The sequence below is a fragment of the Microtus ochrogaster genome, linkage group LG4 (genome assembly GCF_000317375.1).
Source record: "Microtus ochrogaster isolate Prairie Vole_2 linkage group LG4, MicOch1.0, whole genome shotgun sequence".
Lineage (NCBI taxonomy): Eukaryota > Metazoa > Chordata > Mammalia > Rodentia > Cricetidae > Microtus > Microtus ochrogaster.
The window spans coordinates 15,982,893-15,997,367 of record NC_022030.1 but is presented as its reverse complement, the minus strand read 5'-3'; the positions used below and the strand labels follow the sequence as shown (position 1 = coordinate 15,997,367).

The 14,475-nt window shown below is 38.9% G+C and overlaps 1 protein-coding gene across 1 annotated transcript in view; it reads right to left on the bottom strand.

Annotated features, from left to right (window-relative positions):
• Adgb (androglobin) overlaps nucleotides 1-14,475 on the bottom strand; it is a 115,497-nt gene that overhangs the window by 49,012 nt on the left and 52,010 nt on the right. Inside the window, exons 10-14 of the mRNA XM_026786396.1 lie at nucleotides 9,552-9,726; nucleotides 8,589-8,679; nucleotides 2,400-2,529; nucleotides 2,102-2,135; nucleotides 603-783 (exon numbers count right to left, since the gene is read on the bottom strand). Coding sequence (XP_026642197.1) covers nucleotides 603-783; nucleotides 2,102-2,135; nucleotides 2,400-2,529; nucleotides 8,589-8,679; nucleotides 9,552-9,726 — 611 coding nt within the window. The remainder of the gene's footprint in view (nucleotides 1-602; nucleotides 784-2,101; nucleotides 2,136-2,399; nucleotides 2,530-8,588; nucleotides 8,680-9,551; nucleotides 9,727-14,475) is intronic.

Sequence of the window (14,475 nt, the reverse complement as noted above, 5' to 3'; positions counted from 1 at the left end):
ACAAAGTGCCTGCTGCATAAGCATGAGGACCTGGGCTCAGATCCCCAGAACCCATGTAAAAGTTGGGTGTAGCACATACATGTAACCCCAGTGTTGCAGGTGGAGGTCCATGACAGGCAGTTCTTGGAGACCTGCTAGCCAGACAGCCTAGCTGATCAGTGAGCTCCAGGTTTAGTGACAGACTGTCTCAAAAATTAAAATGTATCAGGATAGAAAAAGACTTCTGACACTGACCCCTGCGCTCCACATATACACATGCTTGCGTTAGGAGAGAGAGAGAGAGAGAGAGAGAGAGAGAGAGAGAGAGAGAGAGAGAGAGAGAATATGGGGAAGAGGGGATGTGTAGGGAGCTGGGAGAAGTTGGGGGAGGGGAAACTGTGCTCTGGATGTATTTATTATATGAGAGAAGAATCTAAAAATTGTATTTGATATTATGCTAATTCCCAGCTGATACCTACTTTCCTTTTTTGAATGATAGTTACGAATCAATAGATCATATGATTAATGAATAAAGATGCAGAAACAAACCATGTCTATACAGTAACATAGCTCAGGATTTATTTAGGAGAATCTAATCAGCTAAACAGCACTTAAATACTTACTGAAAGCACACACAAAAGTCTTCAAAATCTAACCATATTTCTCTGGAAGCACCTTCATTTAGTGTTGCCAAGTCCTCCTGTGACTTGTCCTGTGTCGCTGTGGTCATGCTCATCAAATCCTTTTCTAAACTATGAGCATCAGGTGGGTGGGTATCACCCAGAGAAAACTCTATCTGTTCATCTGGGAAGAGGAGAGGACAAATATGTCAAGCATATCTTACGCTGTTAAGCGACGGACTGTTAAAGTATGGAAAAATGAATGGCAGGAGTGTTTCAAATTCGAGTTCTATTTATGGGAAACCAGTGAGATAATCACTTACATGTAGGCCTAAGGTCTGTGAAGGTAGAGTTCAAACACTCATAATTTTATAATACAGAAACTTTAAATCACTTTGGTAAGTTTGGGAACATGTTCTTTAAAAATTATCAAGCTATGACAGATATAATTAGTGTATTGCATAAAATCTGCTACAGAAATATTGTAAGGGGCAGTCCTGGGGCTGGAGAGATGACTGGGAGGTTAAAAGCACTGGTGGCTCTCCCAGAGGTCCCAAGTTCAAGTTCTAACAACCACATGGTGGCTCACAACCATCTATAATGGAATCTAATGGACTCTTCTATCTGATGCTCTCTTCTGTCATGCAGGCATGTATGCAAATAGAGCACTCATATACATAAAAATACATACACAAATAAATCTTAGGGAAAAGTTTAGCCAGGCAGTGCTGGTAGTTGCCTTTAATCCCAGGCAGAGGTGGGCACATCTCTGTCAATACAAGATCAGCCTAGTCTTTAGAACGAGTTCTCAAACAGTCAAGGCTACACAGAGAAACCTTGTCTTGGAAAAAAGAATGAGTCAGAGGAGCAGGGAGAGTCGAAGTGAAGAAAACAGTGAAAATATGACGGGTCTGTTGCTCCTGATGTGTCAGCCAGCCCTTTAATTACTCCACACAGTGACGATAACCACAGTTTATATTTGTCAAGTATTGTCACAAAACTCATAGAGAATCTTGAACCAACAATTTAGATACATGTATGTGACATTTCTTTTGGATATGAATCTTGACAAAGTCTTTAGTTCATAACAGTATTATGACTACAACATGCATGTGTTAAAAGGCATGACAGTGTGGACACCCACCCGTAAACTCAGTAACCTTGAGGATTAAGAGCTTGAGGCCAACTTGGACCTCAGTGAGTTGTAGGCCAGTCAGGACAATTTAGTAAGACCCAGGCTCACATGAAACAGAACAACAAAATGAAACAATCACACACACGTGACTCACAGACTCTCCACTGCATGCTCCTCCATTTCTAATTCCACTTGAACTTAACCCGTGAGATTGTCCCACGTTCCTAGTCTGGAGTAGATGAGAAATCATAGGAAATCATAGGAGAGGAGGACGTGGGAGAAGGTAGAACTGTCTGTTTAGAAGCCGGATTTTTGAGTGCTTTGTTATCTATGGGAGAGCGAAAGCATGAGGCAAAGACTAGTTTACCTTTTCCAGAGAAAGGCTGTGATAGAAGGTTACCCTGCAAAGTGAAAATGAACAATTGTAAGTATATACATGACAACCTAAATTAGGAAAATAGGCAGCTGTTTAATGGTGTATAGGAAGCGTGAGCCAGGAAGGAGACAAGAAGGACTTTTATAGCAGAAGGATGTTCCACTTTCTAAGGTGTCACAGATACACAAGGTGTGGGTTTAATGGGGTCCTTTACACTGCTGAGATGTGGAGATGCAAGAGAGTTCACAATTTCAGATACATCTTGCCTGATTCAGGGCCGAGCCAGTACCTGTGACAGGTGTCCTGTTAATATGTTCATCTCTCCTTGGCTGGTGCTTGCATTTAGCTCATTTTCTACAAGAGGAGGAAGGATGGATCCCAGAGGTGTCCCTTTCTTAACGACAGATTGTACAAAATGCCTAGTGGAGAAAAACCCACAAAACTTCTGTTGCTGTCACTTCTGATTTACAGTGACTAGTGAATACATTTAGTTTTGTCAACAAGAATAGGTTCTGATTCTGTTCATTTTGTTCTTATCCTTTTACAAGGAAGTTTTTAAAAAGCACCTCACACAAAACCTCTGAATAACATTTTATATTACTTTCTAGACCACCACTATATCAGCCAATGTATTGTACACATTTTCGAGAGACATCGTTCAAAGATGTGAATTGTTAATGATTACAACATTAGTGGAATTAGCCGAGTGTGTGTGGATGAAACATTCTGTGGGGAATCTAATCCAGAAATGTAAGCATTTAAGCTTCTCAGAGTGACTCTCATATTCTTTACCCAAGTCACTTCCTCTAGAAGTCATTGACATGGTCCAAAATAGCATCATTGAAGCACACATTTCATTCGCACATCAGATGCATATCATAATATATGTATTTTATACTACTGTTTCAAAGATACAATCAAATTCTACATATATAGCAAGGCATGGTGGTGCATGCCTTTAATTCCAGCAGAGAAAGGTGAGTTCCCAGCCAAGAGAACAAGTTCTAGGTCGACCAGGTCCACACTGTGAGACCCTGTCTCAAAAGCAAAATAAAAATAATTTTTACTCATATAGACTTCATGAACTAGGATCCCACCATGTTTAGGTAGATTGTATTCTCCTACTTTCATACAACTTCCACTAGAGGGTAGCAGAAACATATTTATGAAGCTCCAATTGTCTCATACAAAACCATGAGCCAGGAATGAGCAAACATGCTGCTCCAGCCGTGGAATTTCAATGAAATGAAATCACGACAGCAGTCATTCTCCCTGGAGATTGTCCTTACGTTGATATGAGAAATCTGATTGTACCGCAGAACAAGTCTAGGACCTGTCTTCCACAGAGAGTGCAGTGGCATTCACATGCCTTTGCCTTTGTCACAGAGCTTGGATATGGGAATGAACTGATAACAGATTACAGTGCATAGTAGATTAGAGGAAGGCAATCAAGTGATGGTTGTCTGTTCCTGGGTATTGGAATCTTTATCTATTTTAATCAAGGAGCAAAAAGAAGTTACAGAAAATTGGGTATGGAAGTAACTCAGGAAACGAGCTATGAAATCAATCCATTTTTTTACTTATAAACATAGAAATGCTTAAAGGCTAGGTATGATAATATAAGCCATAGGACAATGTGTTATGGTGTCAAGCAGCTACAGTGTTTACAGCCTATACAACCTCTGATTAGTATGCAAACACAGTCATATGAAAGACCAATATATATATTTGAATGGCAAATTGAAATCTTAGATATGCTGAACAATGTCCAGCATCAACTGGACTGAACTAAGGCGTGCCTAGGTAACTGGTAAAGTATCACTTCTGGGTGTGTCTGGGAGGTGACTTCTGAAGGAGATGAACTTGGGCATCAGTGGACTGAGTGGGAAAGTTCTGCTCTCAGTGTAGGCAGGCACTGTCCAATCAGCAGTAGGCCTGTGTGGCACGCAACAGCTGAGGGAAAATGACTTTAATTTCTTGTGCCTAGACCAGTGGCTCTCAACCAGAGGGTTGAGACCCTTTATCAAATATTATACATATCACATATCAAATATCCTACTTATCAGATATTTACATTACATTACAATTTATAACAGTAGCAAAATTACAGTTTTGAAACAATGAAATAATGTTAGAGTCACCATAACATGAGGAACTGTTTAAGGGTCCCGGCATTAGGAAGGTGAAGAATTATGGTCATGGATTATTTTGTCCCTGCTCATGGACATCACAACCCCATGGTCTCTGCTCTTTGAACTCCAGGACTTCTATAGCAGCACCCCTGATCCTTCAGCTAAATGGACACCATGCTTCTGCTTTTTGTACTTCTAAAGCTTCAGACTTGGATAGCTTCACTAATGGCCTCCCTAGTTCTCTAAATGCAAGTGGTCTCTCTTAAGACTTCTCTACTACCACGTCACTGATACTTCCCAGAAATACCTTGTCATCCTCAGAGTTACCAGGCTTCTATACCATTGCTCCTGCTATCATCTAATCAAAAACATGCTGGTTAGCTTTCTCTCGAGAACTTTCAGTATAAAAATAATTGGAAAACTATGAAACATTAATTAAAAGAAAAAAGAACAAAAAAACAACAAAAATAAACAACTCCCCCAATATAACAGAAACACAAGAAAGAGTAAAAGATGTCAAGAATGTGCCTAATACTTTAAAATTAAACAGATTAAGACAGTGTGAGCTAATTAATTTTTAAAAAGTGTCTAATGTATTAAACTTAACCAGAGTAAGACAGTGTAAGTTAACTTATTAACTGGCTTTGGTATAAAGAGTGCCTAACAGTACAAAGTACACCGAGTTGGGCATTTAAATTATAACAGCTGTTTTTCTTGTCAGTTTTTATTTCTATCATGGTTACAGTTCATGGCATATCCCAGAAAAGACTGAGGTATATCAGAGAGCATATACATCTACCTCAGTCTCTGATGAGTAATATTGTCAACTTGACAGGATCTAGAACCACCAAGGAAAAACTCTGGGAATGTCTGTGAGGATTCCTAGATTGGGTTAAATTGAGGTGCTATCACTGAGGGCAGCATCAGTTCACATGCTGGGGTCCTAGACTGAATGAAAGGAGAAAGAGGTTGAGCACTAGTATCCATTTGATCTCTTTTGCTTCCTGACTGCAGGTGCATGGCCCTTGTTCTCTCTCAAATTCATATCACTATGGAGGCCCAAAAATGTGATCCTGTTTCCGCATTGACCAAAGGTCAGAGAGTTTGAACTTACTTCTAGTCCTTCAAGGTTATTGTGCTTCTACCTCAAACAAAGGTCCCACCTAGATTTAGTCAGAGAGTTCTGCTCTCTCAAGGTTATAATCAACAGTTATGGCTAAGAGCCAGACCTTGTATTTCAGGAATAGAGAAGTAGATATGTTTCTACCTCAAACAAAACTCTATGGATCCAATTTAAGTTCCAGTTCCCTTAAGGAGATAACTTTGGATCCCACCCAGGGAGTGGCTTGCCTACAGAATGTTTTGGTCTAGGGTGTGAGTGTGACTTGTTTTGTTCTAGCAACAGAATGTTTAACTGTGGTTATAACATGTGACCTTCAATTGGTATGTTCATTTCCTTGTATCATGTTAATGCGGTTTTTTGTCTTACTTCTGCCTTTTGAAGTATTAAAAGGGGTATTTAAAGCAATTGGAAATTAAATGTGGGTGAATTCCAGTACTCACTGGAACTCCCTCTTAATATTATTCTATATGTTTCTCTGTTTTATTATTTTCATTTGTGTCTTCATATTCTTTATTAATATTTTCTAAATCCCCAAGCCTCTACCTTAGCAAAAGGTATTTTTGTCTAGCCTGGTCCCCCAACATGTCACATGTATGCATAAATATGGGCATATATATTCCTGAATATATAAATACAACCTGCTCAGTTCATATAATGTTATTGTCTCTATATGATTTCTAGACTGACCACTTGATTTTAGATAACCATTGGAGTGGGGGGGACTCTTTCCTGGGAAAGACAATTTCTTAATTTCTCTTATTAAGTGCTCTTATAAATATTTTCAAAATTTAAAATATTTTTAAAAGTACCCAATTAAGCCAAGTACATGTGACTACAACTATCAAATTAGAAGATACCAAAAAGTTTCTGTATGACTTAGATGCTTCAAAATATTTTTTTATTCAATATGTACTGAGTATAGGCACTTGTCAAATCCTTAGTAGTGTGTTAAATATCAAAATTTTACAGTATTGATATAAACCTTATATTCAACTGAAAATGCAGAGGGGATGAAAAATAAATTACACAATATTCTTTCATATCTAGAAACCTAACAGTAAGAGGAAGGTGTAGAAATAGATACTTGAGAGTTTTTCATACAGAAAGGGCATAAAAGCCAAAACCAAATTGTAATAGCTCCACAGGTTATCCTCTTGGAAAAGAGCTGGGCACATGGCTTCACAAAGAGGGCAGGAAGTCCTGTGCTCTGAATGGGAGTACACCTGAAAGTTAAGTTCCTGTGTTCAACCTCAGCCCTGAGGCAACAGTAGTAGGCATGGACCTTTGGAGGCCTTTAGGATGAAAGCAAAGTCCTCATGAGTGAGACTTGTGCTCTGGGCAGCAGAGTTCTAGGGAGTTTGTGCCACTTCTTGCACACAAGGAGGCAGAAAGAAGCCTGCATAAGGAAATGGGTCTTTCTACACAGTAGATAAACTGGGGTCTTGATCTTGAATCCCCAGCTCCCAGGACCAAGATATACTCTTGCCACTTACAATCCACAGGTCTATGACATTTTGTTTCCACAGTTCGCACTCAAATAAAAAATGGATGCCCAGAATCTGGCTGTTGCCCATCTAAAGCGGTGGACATCATTTTGGAGCTGAGTAGAGGTTAGAAGAGTTTTAAAGAACTTTACTAAATGCCTACATTGCTGTTTTGTTAAAATTATTTTGGTACTACACCATAAAGAATAGGAAAGTGTAGAGGAAATTCTAATTTCAAGAAATCTGTAAGTGATTTTCAAGATTATTTCAGTGCAAATATGGGAGGGGGGATAAAGAGAATTTTTACCAGAATGTTAAAGTCTCAAATAAAAATGAGATGCTACTGGACAATAACAGAAAGGCTGTTGCTGCTACAAAGTGGATGGATTACTTTTGTGTTCTAGAATTTTGGGAGTCGTGAGCGAGAAAGAATTTCCAGGCAGGACATCAGGAGCCAAGGGCAATAGACAACCCATCATTAAACTCCCTCTGCTGCTCATGAGATCAACTGCTGATTTCTTGTGTTCAGTCCAAACCGGGAGCTAGCCTGCTCACGAAATATCCTCGCAGACATCCAAAACCACTTCTAGTCACAGAACCCTAGGGCATGTGCATTCTTGCAAACTTGGTCTGGAAACAGCCATTCTATGACCAAGGCTCCTGGGACCAAGGGAACATTTAAGAGGAAATTAATCCCATTGTGCACAAATCCTGACTTCAGGCACCCGTTGCCTATGGTTTAGGCTGATGAAACCTCAAGATCTAATTTATATCAGATGAGGAGATAGTTTAGAAGCTTCATCCTGAAACTTCTCTCAATTCCATCCACTAACTCACAAAAATGCACCCCCAGTCTCCCTGCTCTGATCTCATTCATGACTTCCGTTATCCTGTTTCCTAGCGTGCACACTTAATCTTACTCTTTGGGAATTTCATACACTCGTGGAATGCATTTTGATTATATTTACCTCCACTGCCCTCCTCCATACACCTAGAAAGATCCCCCTCAAAACTTTATGCTCCTTCTTTTTGTTGACAACCCACTGAGTCCAGTAATCACTGCTCATGTGTATGGCTGTGGGGCTATCTGCTCGGGCAACCCACCAGAGTTCACACCAACAAAGAAAAATGACTTTCTCTCCCTCGGCAATCAATAGCCAATAGCTCCTCAACTAGGGATGGGGTTTGATGAGCCTCTCTTACCCACAGGGTGATTTTGACTATTTTTATCTTGTGCAGCTCACCATATCTGGGACATCTTTGGTACAATAGTCACACACATTTTTGCTTCCTTTTCTAAATAAGACTTCTGCTTGCAGGCATTCTGTATCCACACATTTAGTTTATCAATAAGACTAGGAGCTCATAACATCTTCCCACAGGCAGAAGTTATCAGCTCAGCATCCCATACAACCTTTAACCCATTTAATCATATGTAACTTTTAACCTATTTCACCATATAACCCATGCAACATCTTTAAAAATCATTTCTAACAAACCCAATCACCTGAGGGTTAGAATTTCATTTTGGGGGATATAAAATTTTTAAGCTATAATAGTCATACATAAAAATATAAATAAAATTATGTAAGCATGAGCTATAAGGCATCCCATTCAATAGACTGTGAGGATAAGCATATATATTTGGCCTCAGTGGTCTTCAGGCATTCTTTCCAGTAAGTGTGATTTTTTTAGCCACATACGTCACAGACACACTGAAGAGAAAGTCACATACTTACGTTTCTGTTGGAATCGTAAATGGAGTCATTCTGTAGTTCAAAAATGGACTTGAAATCTCAAGAAACTGCTCAGGCTTCTTTGGTACAGTATCTGAAAAGTTCCGGTGGGAAAGTGAGATGTACACTTCCAGAATCTTTCAGATTCTAAGCAGTGCTGGTTAGAGGATGTGTTTACCCAGGGGTTTCAATAGCGTTAAACAGGAATGAACAGAGACTTTTTGAAGTGAAACGTTTACAGATCTTGCCAACGTTAGCTTTCTTTTGTCTATAGCCAGTTTCTTTCACGGAGTAGAACAGTGAGAACTCAAATGGTGAAAGACAGACAAGTCTCTGTATTTGCTAATGCTTTAATGGTGACTTTCCATATCAATTTTTTCTTTAAAAAACAAAAGTGTCCCTCAATTAACCTCCTCGGCACAACCACGTAGGACATGCTGAGGAATGTGAGCTGGTTCATGGGACTACGGGACTGTAGTGGAAGAAGAAGCAGGAAGTGCCAGGAATAGCAAGGAAATAGTGGGTTTGTGGGTATGCGTAAGTGTTAAGTTAGTTTAGAAGTAAGAAATTGCCAATGAGAAAGGAGAGTAGCACATATCACACCTCAGTGAACTCTGAAGTTGAACGGGAAAAGAAACAAGCTCAGGTAGTTAGCCACGTCCCACTATCCTTCAGGATGGAACTCCCTTCCCATTTTTGCTAATTTTTTACTTTACATATTAAGCCCAATAGAAAAAAGAAAAACAAATACATGATGAACCCTAGTGTAGGCCACTGTCACTGTGGATCCACTGGACCAAATACAGAACACATAGTTGAATTTTTTAGATACATAATTGGGACATGGGTCAAGTAGCTTTGGGTGCAGGGCTGTGTGGCTTACCTCCGAACATACCATTCTCCATGTGAGACACGGGGAAGCCCCAGAGAAGTGTAAATTAGACTGTAAGGCCACAGGGCGCATACCTTGAGCTTCATCCGTTATGACTGTTTCCTTTTTTTGGCGAATGAGTTTCCAGGGAGGTAAGGGAGGAGGTTTGGGGGGTGCCACAAGGGGACAAGACCTACTTCTGGTCACCAGCACGGGGTGGCTACAGATGTGAGAAAGCCCATATTCCCTAAGTTTCTCTGCAGAATTTGCCTACAAGATGGAAAGAAGATTTGAAATGAATCTTTCATCACCTCTCGTATCTAAAAGCAACACTTTGCCAATATAGGAAAAAAAGGACACCAATGTTTCTAGCTCTTAATAGAAACAACACCAACATTTCTATGTATTAATGTATATATTTATATTATATTTATATATGTTTATATATTATAACATGTTTATGCCATAGTATATAGTGTATTCATATTTATATTTATTAAATTATTAATATCATATTGATATGTGTATTAATTTATTATTTGCATGTTTAAGTTTTCCTGAAACCGTATTTGCTTATTGAAAAGAAAAGATTAGATCATTTGCGAGCTTAAATTCCAAAGAAAATATAAAAATCTGTAGGCAGTATTTTGTAGGTTAAAGCTGTAAAACCAGTTTTTATTAGCTAAAAGTTTTTTTTGAAAAAAACTTCACAATTGTTAAAAATGTTTTTAAATATGTTCAGTCTTGCAAGGTGACAAGAAATGGCCTTATCTATGATTATAATCTCTAACAGCGGGCTTTTCCTCAGGAAGTCCCTCCATTACTGGAGACAAGAGAGGCATTGACAGGGAGCATAGAAGCTGTCCTGACAGATATGTCCCATAGTCAAACATTAAGCAGTAAAGTCACTTTCTTTGGGATGCATCAGACCATTGTTTTAACAGAACTGTAGCTCCTAAATGCTGTCTGAAGTATATTATAGAAGAGAGAGGCAGATAGACAGCAGCCAGAGACAGTGACAGAAACAGAAAGTTTAATTGGTCCATACCGCAACCACAGATGGCTTTAACATTTAAAGTAAAATAATAAAATACCAACTACACTAAAGTCAGTCCCTCCAGGAACCATTTTCTTTCTAATTGTTTCACATGATTAGTTTCTGTAATCATGGTATAGATAATAATTCAAACTGAAGAGAAAAATGATACCCAGATTTTTAAAAGTACCCAAGAAGAAAAGTTTTTTTCACTTTTTTATTTTATAGACTCTTCCAATTTACTACAAAAAACATTCAGAAATTGCTTTAATTTATAAACTAGCTTAAAGACAAATATTTCTTTTCTTAGGTGTTAGAAGCCACCATGAAATCAAATCACTGCCCCAGAGTAATCCACTGGAAACTCGGGAGTGAATTTAAGGGTAGCCTGTGATAGGAGGGGTGCTGGATCACATAGGGTAGTTCTTGATGATTTGCTCTATTCCTCTGTGGTCTCCATTACTTCTTAACCAAATGCAAGTCACTAACTATGTGTGTTGATCTTAACATGCTTTGGGGCTGTAACTTGAGTGTTAGCCTCCATTTTACAAAATTTCAATAGGGATGAACCATTTCCTATAGATTTATGATTTAAAAGGTATACTTATATTCTCCAGGCTAGTTGATATTTACAGGGGAACTAGATCAACCTCATGGAAAGTCAACCCAAATGAACCATTAGATGGGATAGGGGATCACAACACTCCAGACAAATGGTGATATCTGGGATAGGTCCTTCGTAATCATGTTACAGACAACAGATTGATTCCACAGTCTCTGGCACCTTAAATCCTTTATGGCACCCAAAGGGAAGGTTTAAACTGGTGTTGTGGTACACATTTGTTTCCAGTACCGAGGAACCTGAATCAAGATGATCACAAATTCTAGGCCAACCTGAGCTACATAACGACACTGTATCTAAGGAAAATAGAAAAAAAGATTTGTGAAGAATATTCTGTCCTTAATTCCATAACTAGAGTTGCTTCTGAAACTTTTAACCCAATCTCTTTACAATTAACCCAATCTCTGTTAGTTCCCAGAACAGGAGTCTATGTGGTAGCCTTGCTCTTCAAATTTCCTGAAATGATCTCTGCTTTGAGCACACCTTCTCCTATTTGCTAGTGTAACTTCTTAGACCTCAGGTTAAAGAGTTAGCTTCCTTTGGGAAGACCTCCCTAGCTGCCCATTAGGGGGAAGATCCATGCTCTGTGTCTGTCACTCACATTGATTGCCCCCTTATTTATATAGCTATCCATTTTTGTCATTACTCAACAAACACAGCTTAGCTAGCTTACCTAACATACTCTCTGTTATAACAGCTTTTTAATTCTTGTTGTCCACTTCATTACAGAATTTGAGCTTTGTAGTGAAGAATTTAGATTATGTTACCCATCTTTATACCTTAAGATCAGAGCATATTCCCTGAGATGTAGTTTATATTATTATAATAAAAGAATTAATGTGCATTGAGTGCTACAGTTTTAATAAGCAGTTTGAGTATCTCTTGGATATGAGGTGTGACATTCCACGACATCTGGCTGATGTACCTTAATGATCCATACATTGTGTCTTTACCATCGAGAGCACCTAAAATGGTACCCATGGCTCACATGAAAGAGGAGACCATCAGGCCTAAAGTAAACACGAGTCTTGGCTTTAGGCATACATTTGATTGTGGGAGCTGCTGATTTCCAGAAACTGTAAAAAGTTCTGAGTCTGTTATTCAGTCACAGCTTTGTTACTTAACTCTGGATTAAAAAGAACAGAACCTGCCTATGTCCCTATGCTTGTGCTAGCATCCTGAGTCTTATCATTTTTATAGTCCTACTGTTATGCGGTAGACTTTGGCTGGTAATAACAGCTTCTGAAATGATGGTATTGTGCTCTCAGGTTAATCTAAAAGATGAACGTGACACATGGGGCAGGAGTGAATCTATTGGAATACTTACTTTTCAAACTAATTCTCATTAAAAATTTAAAAATCAACTCTAACACAATGGATATTCATGTACAATTGTATCAGAGTGCATGCTATCCTTACAGTTTAATGTGGTGACTTTACAGCATAGAGAAGCCAAGGGGTAAGTAAGGTGCTGGATGTCTAAAGTCTCCACATAGGGTCAGGATGGAACAATGCTGTCAAAGTATGGATACATTCGTCTAAATAAACTGTGTGGTAACTTGATAGATATTATTACAAGAGGTGAGAACTTGCTTTTTTCTCAAAGAATAAAAAGTTACTCGAAATAAATAACATAATTGTTATATAACCACTAAACGTATCATTTAAATGTGACCCCATAGGGAAAACTGCTAAACAAAAAGCCAGCTTCCCAATGGAGCATAAAATGAGACTCCACACTGAACAAAAATATAGAGTTTAATATAGAACATATGCACAGAGGAAGGAACCAAAGAACATATACCAGCACGTACACAGTCTGAGCCTGATTGTATACACTATGCACAATTTAATTGTATTGCCTTTGGCTATATTTACTAAATTTATATTATTAAGTTTGTTGTTTAAAAGCAAGTAGCGTTTATTATGCATTGTCTTATCATGCAAAAAGATCGTAGCTGTGGCTCCGCAGTCTTAGTACAAATATATGTATTATCATCACACTTTAAGAACATGTGTGTGACTGGGTGGTGATATATCATGATTACTGAGTACCAGCCTCAGCACCCTCTCAGGGTTCAGAATAGGACTTCTACGTCAAGAGAAAACTGATTGACTTAGGTACGCCCCCTTCCCCGCAAGTTGCTTTATTCCTTGAGGGAGGCTAAAAGAAGGGGAAAGAAGCATAAGGGTATAAGGCTAAAGGGTAAGGCATCAGACATAAGGCATAAGGGGAAGGATAAAAATAAGGGTAAGAAAAGGGGTAAAAAGAGGGTGTGATCTCCACAAAGCTTTCAGTTTAAATAAGCATACAGACTAGTTATCAATCCCATAGGTTAAGTTAAAGGAAATCCTCTTCTAGGGACCTTGCTTTTGACTCCATCAGCGTGGAGAGAATTTTTCTCTGAAGCTAGTTTTTGTGACTCAGGCCATTTTCCTATATAAATGGTTAATTTCCTGGGCTATATGATCTTATGCTAGTTGAAACCAAGGTGAAGGACAAGTACAGAATGTTAGTAACCTGTTAAGTCAGAGCAGACCAGAAGATCGCACCTTCCTGAGTCTGCTGTTAGAGCAGACTCATCACCTCCTGTATGAGGCACCTTTTTTATCAATGACTCCTGTCAGTAAAGAACGTTTGTGGGGGACTATTTTTATGTAGATTTTGGCTGTGAGAACAAGGACTTGACTGAATCCTTTTCACACCGTAGGGAGGTACCCAGTCACCCTACAGGAAAAGTCAGATTTATACACTGCTGGGATATTCTAGAAAGGAGAAGATTTCACAAGATTTTTACAGAACTGACAAAGGACAGGTGTGCCCATACTCTGCAAAAGCGGGTTCTCCATGTGGAGTGTACGTACATACAGCCCATGAAAAGTCCAATAGTTCCAATAGCTGTACATTTACTGTATAACACTTGTGGGCTCACCACAGTGGTAGTGTGCACCTTTAATCCCAGCACTCAGGAGGCAGAGGCAGGCAGATCTTTGTGAGTTTGAGGCCAGCCTGGCGTACAGAGCAAGTTCAGGACAGCCAGGAAAACTTGCCTATATGTGTACTCTAGTCGCTGAAAAGTGATTGTCAGGAATGATGTACATGAGTTTTCACTGAAATGTATACTTCCTCTATTTTTCTTTTGTACATAATATAAAAATATTTTAAAATGTCTATTTTACCTTTATATAATGAGATAGTACTATGAACAATTGAGATAATTTGGATATTCCAGCCCCTTGTACAGGAGCATGTACCTCCCCTCCATCACACATAAGGACATGATTGTTATGGTTTTGGTCCCTTTAAGAGACAAGCCACACCCATTCTCCTCCCCATCCGCTGAGGCAGGCTGATCTTCAG